Source organism: Lampetra fluviatilis, chromosome 10 (assembly GCF_964198595.1).
Source record: "Lampetra fluviatilis chromosome 10, kcLamFluv1.1, whole genome shotgun sequence".
Taxonomy (NCBI): domain Eukaryota; kingdom Metazoa; phylum Chordata; class Hyperoartia; order Petromyzontiformes; family Petromyzontidae; genus Lampetra; species Lampetra fluviatilis.
Window position 1 is genome coordinate 664,614 of NC_136284.1, and position 15,534 is coordinate 680,147.

The following is a 15,534-nucleotide window of genomic DNA, read 5'->3' on the forward strand; positions in this document are numbered from 1 at the left end:
CACCCCTCTCACCACCACCCCCTCTCACCCCCCCCCTCTCACCACCACCCCCCCCTCTCACCACTACCCCCCCTCTCACCACCCCTCTCACCACCCCCCACCTCTCACCACCCCCCCCCTCTCACCACCCCCCCCCCTCTCACCACCATCCCCCCCCCTCTCACCACCACCCCCCCCTCACCACCACCCCCCCCCCTCTCACCACCATCCCCCCTCTCACCACCACCCCTCCTCTCACCACCGCCCCCCTCTCACCACCACCCCCCCCCCTCTCACCACCCCCCCCCCTCTCACCACCACCCCACCCCTCTCACCACCCCCCCTCCCACCCCCACCACCCCACCCTCCCACCCCCCCTCTCACCACCACCCACCACCCCCCTCTCACCACCACCACCCCCTCTCATCACCACCCCCCCCCTCTCACCACCACCCCCCCCCCCTCTCACTACCACCCCCCCTCTCACCACCACCCCCCCTCTCACCACCACCCGCCCTCTCACCACCACCCCCCCCTCTCACCACCACCCCCCTCCCACCCCCACCACCCCCCCCTCCCACCCCCCCCCCCCCTTCCAACCCCACCACCCCCCCCTCCACCCCCCTCTCACCACCACCCCCCTCTCACCACCACCCCCCCCCCCCTCTCACCACCACCCCCCCCCTCTCACCACCACCCCCCCCCCTCTCACCACCCCCCCCCCTCTCACCACCCCCCCCCCTTCCAACCCCACCACCCCCCCTCCCACCCCCCCTCTCACCACCACCCCCCCTCTCACCACCACCCCCCTCTCACCACCACCACCCTCTCACCACCACCCCCCTCTCACCACCACCCCCCCTCTCACCACCCCCCACCCTCTCACCACCACCCCCCCCCCCCTCTCAACACCACCCCCCCTCTCACCACCACCCCCCCTCTCACCACCGCGCGGGGCTCCCGGCGGGCCCCGCGCGGTTCCCCTGGCAACGCGCGGAAGCCGAGCGGGCAGCGGGGGCCATGGCGAGTGCAGCCGTGGGAGGTCGGCAGGAGGAGGAGGAGAGGCGCGAGGAGTAGAGGGGAGGCAGAGAGAGGGGAGCTGAGAGGGGGGAGACAGAGAGGGGGGATCAGAGAGAGAGAGGGGAGCTGAGAGAGGGGGGAGCTGAGAGAGGGGAGCTGAGAGGGAGCGGGACAGCGGAGAAGAGCGGAGAGAGACGGCAGTGAGGAGGATGTCGAGGAGCAGGAGCGACCCGCGGCGGGTGAGGAGCTGACACCACGGACACGCACATCACTACCACACACTACATCACTACAGCACTACCACACACTGCTACAGCACTACCACACACTCCTACAGCACTACCACAAACTCCTACAGCACTACCACACACTCCTACATCACCACCACACACTCCTACAGCACTACCACCCACTCCTACAGCACTACCACACACCACATCACTACCACACACCACATCACTACCACACACCACATCACTACCACACACCACATCACTACCACACACTCATACAGCACTACCACACACACCTACATCACTACCACAGCACTACCACACACTCCTACATCACTACCACACACCACATCACTACCACACACCACATCACTACCACACACACCTACATCACTACCACACACCACATCACTACCACATCACTACCACACACACCTACACCACTACCACACACTCCTGCATCACTACCACACACTACATCACTACCACACACTACATCACTACCACACACCACATCACTACCACACACCTACTGCACTACCAGACACACCTACAGCACTACCACACACTCCTACATCACTACCACACACTACATCACTACCACACACTACATCACTACCACACACCACATCACCACTACATTCCACATCACCACCACACTCCACATCACCACCACACTCCACATCACCACCACACTCCACATGACTACCACACACTACATCACTACCACACTCCTACATCACTACCACACTCCTACATCACTACCACACACCACGTCACTAGCACACACACCTACAGCACTACCACACACTCCTACATCACTACAACCCACTCCTACATCACTACCACACACTGCTACAGCACTACCACACACTCCTACAGCACTACCACAAACTCCTACAGCACTACCACACACTCCTACATCACTACCACACACACCTACAGCACTACCACACACTCCTACATCACTACCACACACTCTTACATCACTACCACACACTCCTACAGCACTACCACACACTCCTACAGCACTACCACACACTCCTACATCACTACCACACACTTCTACAGCACTACCACACACCACATGACTACCACACACCACATCGCTACCACACACCACATCGCTACCACACACCACATCGCTATCACACATCACATCACTACCACACACCACATCACTACCACACACCACATCACTACCACACACACTACAGCACTACCACACACACTACAACACTACCACACACTCCTACATCACATCACTACCACACACCACATCACTACCACACACCACATCACTACCACACACCACATCACTACCACACACTCCTACATCACTACCACACACCACATAACTACCACACACCACATCACTACCACACACCACATCACTACCACACACTCCTACATCACTACCACACACCACATCACTACCACACACCACATCACTACCACACACCACATTACTACCACACACCACATCACTACCACACATCTACTGCACTACCACACACACCTACTGCACTACCACACACACCTACTGCACTACCACACACACCTACTGCACTACCACACACACCTACAGCACTACCACACACTTCTACATCACTACCACACACCACATCACTACCACACACCACATCACTACCACATCACCACCACATCACCACCACACTCCACATCACTACCACACACTACATCACTACCACACTCCTACATCACTACCACACACCACATCACTACCACACACACCTACAGCACTACCACACACTCCTATATCACTACCACACCCTCCTATATCACTACCACACACTCCTACAGCACTACCACACACCACATCACTACCACACACACCTACAGCACTACCACACACACCTACAGCACTACCACACACCACATCACTACCACACACCACATCACTACCACACACTCCTACAGCACTACCACACACTCCTACAGCACTACCACACAATCCTACAGCACTACCAACACTCCTACAGCACTACCAACCAGAGGTGGGACAAAGTCATTGTTATGCAAGTCCAAGTCGAGTCGCAAGTCATCAAATTCATGACTCGAGTCTGACTCGAGTCCAAGTCACATGACTCGAGTCCACATCTCATAGGTGGGACAAAGTCATTGTTATGCAAGTCCAAGTCGAGTCGCAAGTCATCAAATTCATGACTCGAGTCTGACTCGAGTCCAAGTCACATGACTCGAGTCCACACCTCTGCTACCAACACTCCTACATCACCACCACACACTATATCACTACCACACATACCTACAGCACCACCACACTACATCACTACCACACACTCCTACATCACTACCACACACTCCTACAACACTACCACACACTCCTACAGCACTACCACACACTCCTACAGCACTACCACACTCCTACATCACTACCACACACTCCTACATCACCACCACACACTCCTACATCACTACCACACACTCCTACATCACTACCACACTCTCCTACAGCACCACCACACACTCCTACATCACTACCACACGATCCTACATCACTACCACACTCCTACAGCACTACCACACACTCCTACAACACTACCACACACTCCTACATCACTACCACACACTCCTACATTACTACCACACACTCCTACATCACTACCAAACACTCCTACATCACTACCACACACTCCTACATCACTACCACACACTCCTACATCACTACCACACACTCCTACATCACTACCACACACTCCTACATCACTACCACACACTCCTATATCACTACCACACACTCATACATCACTACCACACACTCCTATATCACTACCACACACTCCTACATCACTACCACACACTCCTACATCACTACCACACACCACATCACTACCACACACCACATCACTACCACACACCTACTGCACTACCACACACACCTACTGCACTACCACACACACCTACTGCACTACCACACACACCTACAGCACTACCACACACTCCTACATCACTACCACACACCACATCACTACCACACCCCACATCACTACCACACACCACATCACCACCACATCACCACCACATCACCACCACACTCCACATCACTACCACACACTACATCACTACCACACTCCTACATCACTACCACACACCACATCACTACCACACACACCTACAGCACTACCACACACTCCTATATCACTACCACACCCTCCTATATCACTACCACACACTCCTACATCACTACCACACACTCCTACATCACTACCACACACTCCTACATCACTACCACACACTTCTACAGCACTACCACACACCACATGACTACCACACACCACATGACTACCACATACACCACATCACTACCACACACCACATCGCTACCACACACCACATCGCTACCACACACCACATCGCTATCACACACCACATCACTATCACACACCACATCACTACCATACACCACATCACTACCACACACCACATCACTACCACACACACTACAACACTACCACACACACTACAACACTACCACACACTCCTACATCACATCACTACCACACACCACATCATTACCACACACCACATCACTACCACACACCACATCACTACCACACACCACATCACTACCACACACTCCTACATCACTACCACACACCACATCACTACCACACACCACATCACTACCACACACCACATTACTACCACACACCACATCACTACCACACATCTACTGCACTACCACACACACCTACTGCACTACCACACACACCTACTGCACTCCCACACACACCTACTGCACTACCACACACACCTACAGCACTACCACACACTCCTACATCACTACCACACACCGCATCACTACCACACACCACATCACTACCACACACCACATCACCACCACATCACCACCACATCACCACCACACTCCACATCACTACCACACACTACATCACTACCACACTCCTACATCACTACCACACACCACATTACTACCACACACACCTACAGCACTACCACACACTCCTATATCACTACCACACCCTCCTATATCACTACCACACACTCCTACAGCACTACCACACACCACATCACTACCACACACACCTACAGCACTACCACACACACCTACAGCACTACCACACACCACATCACTACCACACACCACATCACTACCACACACCACATTACTACCACACATTCCTACAGCACTACCACACAATCCTACAGCACTACCAACACTCCTACAGCACTACCAACACTCCTACATTACCACCACACACTACATCACTACCACACATACCTACAGCACCACCACACTACATCACTACCACACACTCCTACATCACTACCACACACTCCTACAGCACTACCACACACTCCTACAGCACTACCACACACTCCTACAGCACTACCACACTCCTACATCACTACCACACACTCCTACATCACCACCACACACTCCTACATCACTACCACACACTCCTACATCACTACCACACTCTCCTACAGCACCACCACACACTCCTACATCACTACCACACGATCCTACATCACTACCACACTCCTACAGCACTACCACACACTCCTACAACACTACCACACACTCCTACATCACTACCACACACTCCTACATTACTACCACACACTCCTACATCACTACCAAACACTCCTACATCACTACCACACACTCCTACATCACTACCACACACTCCTACATCACTACCACACACTCCTACATCACTACCACACACTCCTACATCACTACCACACACTCCTATATCACTACCACACACTCATACATCACTACCACACACTCCTATATCACTACCACACACTCCTATATCACTACCACACACTCCTACATCACTACCACACACCACATCACTACCACACACCACATCACTACCACACACCTACTGCACTACCACACACACCTACTGCACTACCACACACACCTACTGCACTACCACACACACCTACAGCACTACCACACACTCCTACATCACTACCACACACCATATCACTACCACACCCCACATCACTACCACACACCACATCACCACCACATCACCACCACATCACCACCACACTCCACATCACTACCACACACTACATCACTACCACACTCCTACATCACTACCACACACCACATCACTACCACACACACCTACAGCACTACCACACACTCCTATATCACTACCACACCCTCCTATATCACTACCACACACTCCTACATCACTACCACACACTCCTACATCACTACCACACACTCCTACATCACTACCACACACTTCTACAGCACTACCACACACCACATGACTACCACACACCACATGACTACCACATACACCACATCACTACCACACACCACATCGCTACCACACACCACATCGCTACCACACACCACATCGCTATCACACACCACATCACTATCACACACCACATCACTACCATACACCACATCACTACCACACACCACATCACTACCACACACACTACAACACTACCACACACACTACAACACTACCACACACTCCTACATCACATCACTACCACACACCACATCATTACCACACACCACATCACTACCACACACCACATCACTACCACACACCACATCACTACCACACACTCCTACATCACTACCACACACCACATCACTACCACACACCACATCACTACCACACACCACATTACTACCACACACCACATCACTACCACACATCTACTGCACTACCACACACACCTACTGCACTACCACACACACCTACTGCACTCCCACACACACCTACTGCACTACCACACACACCTACAGCACTACCACACACTCCTACATCACTACCACACACCGCATCACTACCACACACCACATCACTACCACACACCACATCACCACCACATCACCACCACATCACCACCACACTCCACATCACTACCACACACTACATCACTACCACACTCCTACATCACTACCACACACCACATTACTACCACACACACCTACAGCACTACCACACACTCCTATATCACTACCACACCCTCCTATATCACTACCACACACTCCTACAGCACTACCACACACCACATCACTACCACACACACCTACAGCACTACCACACACACCTACAGCACTACCACACACCACATCACTACCACACACCACATCACTACCACACACCACATTACTACCACACATTCCTACAGCACTACCACACAATCCTACAGCACTACCAACACTCCTACAGCACTACCAACACTCCTACATTACCACCACACACTACATCACTACCACACATACCTACAGCACCACCACACTACATCACTACCACACACTCCTACATCACTACCACACACTCTTACAGCACTACCACACACTCCTACAGCACTACCACACACTCCTACAGCACTACCACACTCCTACATCACTACCACACACTCCTACATCACCACCACACACTCCTACATCACTACCACACACTCCTACATCACTACCACACGATCCTACATCACTACCACACTCCTACAGCACTACCACACACTCCTACAACACTACCACACACTCCTACATCACTACCACACACTCCTACATTACTACCACACACTCCTACATCACTACCAAACACTCCTACATCACTACCACACACTCCTACATCACTACCACACACTCCTACATCACTACCACACCCTCCTACATCACTACCACACACTCCTACATCACTACCACACACTCCTATATCACTACCACACACTCATACATCACTACCACACACTCCTATATCACTACCACACACTCCTACATCACTACCACACACTCCTACATCACTACCACACACCACATCACTACCACACACCACATCACTACCACACACCACATCACTACCACACACTCCTACATCACTACCACACACTCCTACATTACTACCATACACTCCTACATCACTACCAAACACTCCTACATCACTACCACACACTCCTACATCACTACCACACACTCCTACATCACTACCACACACTCATACATCACTACCACACACTCCTATATCACTACCACACACTCCTACATCACTACCACACACTCCTACATCACTACCACACACCACATCACTACCACACACCACATCACTACCACACACTCCTACATCACTACCACACACCACATCACTACCACACACCACATCACTACCACACACCACATTACTACCACACACCACATCACTACCACACACTTACTGCACTACCACACACACCTACTGCACTACCACACACACCTACTGCACTACCACACACACCTACAGCACTACCACACACTCCTACATCACTACCACACACCACATCACTACCACACACCACATCACTACCACACACCACATCACCACCACATCACCACCACATCACCACCACACTCCACATCACTACCACACACTACATCACTACCACACTCCTACATCACTACCACACACCACATCACTACCACACACACCTACAGCACTACCACACACACCTACAGCACTACCACACACTCCTATATCACTACCATACCCTCCTATATCACTACCACACACTCCTACAACACTACCACACACTCCTACATCACTACCACACACTCCTACATTACTACCACACACTCCTACATCACTACCAAACACTCCTACATCACTACCACACACCACATCACTACCACACACACCTACAGCACTACCACACACTCCTACATCACTACCACACACTCCTACATCACTACCACACACTCCTACATCACTACCACACACTTCTACAGCACTACCACACACCACATGACTACCACACACCACATGACTACCACATACACCACATCACTACCACACACCACATCGCTACCACACACCACATCGCTACCACACACCACATCGCTATCACACACCACATCACTACCACACACCACATCACTACCATACACCACATCACTACCACACACCACATCACTACCACACACACTACAACACTACCAGACACTCGTACATTACATCAATACCACAGACCACATCATTACCACACACCACATCACTACCACACACCACATCACTACCACACACCACATCACTACCACACACTCCTACATCACTACCACACACCACATAACTACCACACACCACATCACTACCACACACCACATCACTACCACACACCACATTACTACTACACACCACATCACTACCACACACCTACTGCACTACCACACACACCTACTGCACTACCACACACACCTACTGCACTACCACACACACGTACAGCACTACCACACACTCCTACATCACTACCACACACCACATCACTACCACACACCACATCACTACCACACACCACATCACCACCACATCACCACCACACTCCACATCACTACCACACACTACATCACTACCACACTCCTACATCACTACCACACACCACATCACTACCACACACCTACAGCACTACCACACACTCCTATATCACTACCACACCCTCCTATATCACTACCACACACTCCTACAGCACTACAACACACTCCTACAGCACTACCACACACCACATCACTACCACACACCACATCACTACCACACACTCCAACAGCATTACCACACTCCTACAGCACTACCACACACCACATCACTACCACACACACCTACAACACTACCACACACACCTACAGCACTACCACACACCACATCACTACCACACACCACATCACTACCACACACCTACTGCACTACCACACACACCTACTGCACTACCACACACACCTACTGCACTACCACACACACGTACAGCACTACCACACACTCCTACATCACTACCACACACCACATCACTACCACACACCACATCACTACCACACACCACATCACCACCACATCACCACCACACTCCACATCACTACCACACACTACATCACTACCACACTCCTACATCACTACCACACACCACATTACTACCACACACACCTACAGCACTACCACACACTCCTATATCACTACCACACCCTCCTATATCACTACCACACACTCCTACAGCACTACCACACACCACATCACTACCACACACACCTACAGCACTACCACACACACCTACAGCACTACCACACACCACATCACTACCACACACCACATCACTACCACACACCACATTACTACCACACATTCCTACAGCACTACCACACAATCCTACAGCACTACCAACACTCCTACAGCACTACCAACACTCCTACATTACCACCACACACTACATCACTACCACACATACCTACAGCACCACCACACTACATCACTACCACACACTCCTACATCACTACCACACACTCCTACAGCACTACCACACACTCCTACAGCACTACCACACACTCCTACAGCACTACCACACTCCTACATCACTACCACACACTCCTACATCACCACCACACACTCCTACATCACTACCACACACTCCTACATCACTACCACACGATCCTACATCACTACCACACTCCTACAGCACTACCACACACTCCTACAACACTACCACACACTCCTACATCACTACCACACACTCCTACATTACTACCACACACTCCTACATCACTACCAAACACTCCTACATCACTACCACACACTCCTACATCACTACCACACACTCCTACATCACTACCACACCCTCCTACATCACTACCACACACTCCTACATCACTACCACACACTCCTATATCACTACCACACACTCATACATCACTACCACACACTCCTATATCACTACCACACACTCCTACATCACTACCACACACTCCTACATCACTACCACACACCACATCACTACCACACACCACATCACTACCACACACCACATCACTACCACACACTCCTACATCACTACCACACACTCCTACATTACTACCATACACTCCTACATCACTACCAAACACTCCTACATCACTACCACACACTCCTACATCACTACCACACACTCCTACATCACTACCACACACTCATACATCACTACCACACACTCCTATATCACTACCACACACTCCTACATCACTACCACACACTCCTACATCACTACCACACACCACATCACTACCACACACCACATCACTACCACACACTCCTACATCACTACCACACACCACATCACTACCACACACCACATCACTACCACACACCACATTACTACCACACACCACATCACTACCACACACTTACTGCACTACCACACACACCTACTGCACTACCACACACACCTACTGCACTACCACACACACCTACAGCACTACCACACACTCCTACATCACTACCACACACCACATCACTACCACACACCACATCACTACCACACACCACATCACCACCACATCACCACCACATCACCACCACACTCCACATCACTACCACACACTACATCACTACCACACTCCTACATCACTACCACACACCACATCACTACCACACACACCTACAGCACTACCACACACACCTACAGCACTACCACACACTCCTATATCACTACCATACCCTCCTATATCACTACCACACACTCCTACAACACTACCACACACTCCTACATCACTACCACACACTCCTACATTACTACCACACACTCCTACATCACTACCAAACACTCCTACATCACTACCACACACCACATCACTACCACACACACCTACAGCACTACCACACACTCCTACATCACTACCACACACTCCTACATCACTACCACACACTCCTACATCACTACCACACACTTCTACAGCACTACCACACACCACATGACTACCACACACCACATGACTACCACATACACCACATCACTACCACACACCACATCGCTACCACACACCACATCGCTACCACACACCACATCGCTATCACACACCACATCACTACCACACACCACATCACTACCATACACCACATCACTACCACACACCACATCACTACCACACACACTACAACACTACCAGACACTCGTACATTACATCAATACCACAGACCACATCATTACCACACACCACATCACTACCACACACCACATCACTACCACACACCACATCACTACCACACACTCCTACATCACTACCACACACCACATAACTACCACACACCACATCACTACCACACACCACATCACTACCACACACCACATTACTACTACACACCACATCACTACCACACACCTACTGCACTACCACACACACCTACTGCACTACCACACACACCTACTGCACTACCACACACACGTACAGCACTACCACACACTCCTACATCACTACCACACACCACATCACTACCACACACCACATCACTACCACACACCACATCACCACCACATCACCACCACACTCCACATCACTACCACACACTACATCACTACCACACTCCTACATCACTACCACACACCACATCACTACCACACACCTACAGCACTACCACACACTCCTATATCACTACCACACCCTCCTATATCACTACCACACACTCCTACAGCACTACAACACACTCCTACAGCACTACCACACACCACATCACTACCACACACCACATCACTACCACACACTCCAACAGCATTACCACACTCCTACAGCACTACCACACACCACATCACTACCACACACACCTACAACACTACCACACACACCTACAGCACTACCACACACCACATCACTACCACACACCACATCACTACCACACACTCCTACAGCACTACCACACACTCCTACAGCACTACCACACACCACATCACTACCACACATTCCTACAGCACTACCACACAATCCTACAGCACTACCAATACTCCTACAGCACTACCAACACTCCTACAGAACTACCACACTCCTACATCACTACCACACTCCTACATCACCACCACACACTACATCACTACCACACATACCTACAGCACCACCACACTACATCACTACCACACACTCCTACATCACTACCACACACTCCTACAGCACTACCACACACTCCTACATCACTACCACACACCACATCACTACCACACACCACATCACTACCACACACCACATCACTACCACACACTCCTACATCACTACCACACACTCCTACATTACTACCACACACTCCTACATCACTACCAAACACTCCTACATCACTACCACACACTCCTACATCACTACCACACACTCCTACATCACTACCACACACTCCTATATCACTACCACACACCACATCGCTACCACACACCACATCACTACCACACACCACATCACTACCACACACTCCTACATCACTACCACACACCACATCACTACCACACACGACATCACTACCACACACCACATTACTACCACACACCACATCACTACCACACACCTACTGCACTACCACACACACCTACTGCACTACCACACACACCTACTGCACTACCACACACACCTACAGCACTACCACACACTCCTACATCACTACCACACACCACATCACTACCACACTCCACATCACTACCACACACCACATCACCACCACATCACCACCACATCACCACCACACTCCACATCACTATCACACACTACATCACTACCACACTCCTACATCACTACCACACACCACATCACTACCACACACACCTACAGCACTACCACACACTCCTATATCACTACCACACCCTCCTATATCACTACCACACACTCCTACAGCACTACAACACATTCCTACAGCACTACCACACACCACATCACTACCACACACCACATCACTACCACACACCACATCACTACCACACACTCCTACAGCATTACCACACACTCCTACAGCACTACCACTCACCACATCACTACCACACACACCTACAGCACTACCACACACTCCTACATCACTACCACACACTCCTATATCACTACCACACACTCATACATCACTACCACACACTCCTATATCACTACCACACACTCCTACATCACTACCAAACACTCCTACATCACTACCACACACTCCTACATCACTACCACACACTCCTACATCACTACCACACACGCCTACATCACTACCACACACTCCTACATCACTACCACACACTCCTACATCACTACCACACACTCCTACATCACTACCACACACTCCTACATCACTACCACACACCACATCACTACCACACACCACATCACTACCACACACCACATCACTACCACACACTCCTACATCACTACCACACACCACATCACTACCACACACCACATCACTACCACACACCACATTACTACCACAAACCACATCACTACCACACACCTACTGCACTACCACACACACCTACTGCACTACCACACACACCTACTGCACTACCACACACACCTACAGCACTACCACACACTCCTACATCACTACCACACACCACATCACCACCACATCACCACCACACTCCACATCACTACCACACACTACATCACTACCACACTCCTACATCACTACCACACACCACATCACTACTACACACACCTACAGCACTACCACACACTCCTATATCACTACCATACCCTCCTATATCACTACCACACACTCCTACAACACTACCACACACTCCTACATCACTACCACACACTCCTACATTACTACCACACACTCCTACATCACTACCAAACACTCCTACATCACTACCACACACTCCTATATCACTACCACACACTCCTACATCACTACCACACACTCCTACATCACTACCACACACTCCTACATCACTACCACACACCACATCACTACCACACACCACATCACTACCACACACTCCTACATCACTACCACACACTCCTACATTACTACCACACACTCCTACATCACTACCAAACACTCCTACATCACTACCACACACTCCTACATCACTACCACACACTCCTACATCACTACCACACACTCCTACATCACTACCACACACTCCTACATCACTACCACACACTCCTATATCACTACCACACACTCATACATCACTACCACACACTCCTATATCACTACCACACACTCCTACATCACTACCACACACTCCTACATCACTACCACACACCACATCACTACCACACACCACATCACTTCCACACACTCCTACATCACTACCACACACCACATCACTACCACACACCACATCACTACCACACACCACATCACTACCACACACCACATTACTACTACACACCACATCACTACCACACACCTACTGCACTACCACACACACCTACTGCACTACCACACACACCTACTGCACTACCACACACACGTACAGCACTACCACACACTCCTACATCACTACCACACACCACATCACTACCACACACCACATCACTACCACACACCACATCACCACCACATCACCACCACACTCC

The 15,534-nt window shown here is 50.7% G+C and overlaps 1 protein-coding gene across 2 annotated transcripts in view; it reads left to right on the forward strand.

The window, feature by feature from the left end:
• Window positions 1-1,093: 1,093 nt before the first annotated feature.
• Window positions 1,094-15,534, forward strand: part of CFAP69 (cilia and flagella associated protein 69) — a 44,234-nt gene continuing 29,793 nt past the window's right edge. For both annotated transcript variants that reach the window (XM_078860082.1, XM_078860083.1), the window contains exon 1: window positions 1,094-1,238. In XM_078860082.1, coding sequence (XP_078716208.1) covers window positions 1,209-1,238 — 30 coding nt within the window. In that variant the 5' untranslated portion in view covers window positions 1,094-1,208. The remainder of the gene's footprint in view (window positions 1,239-15,534) is intronic.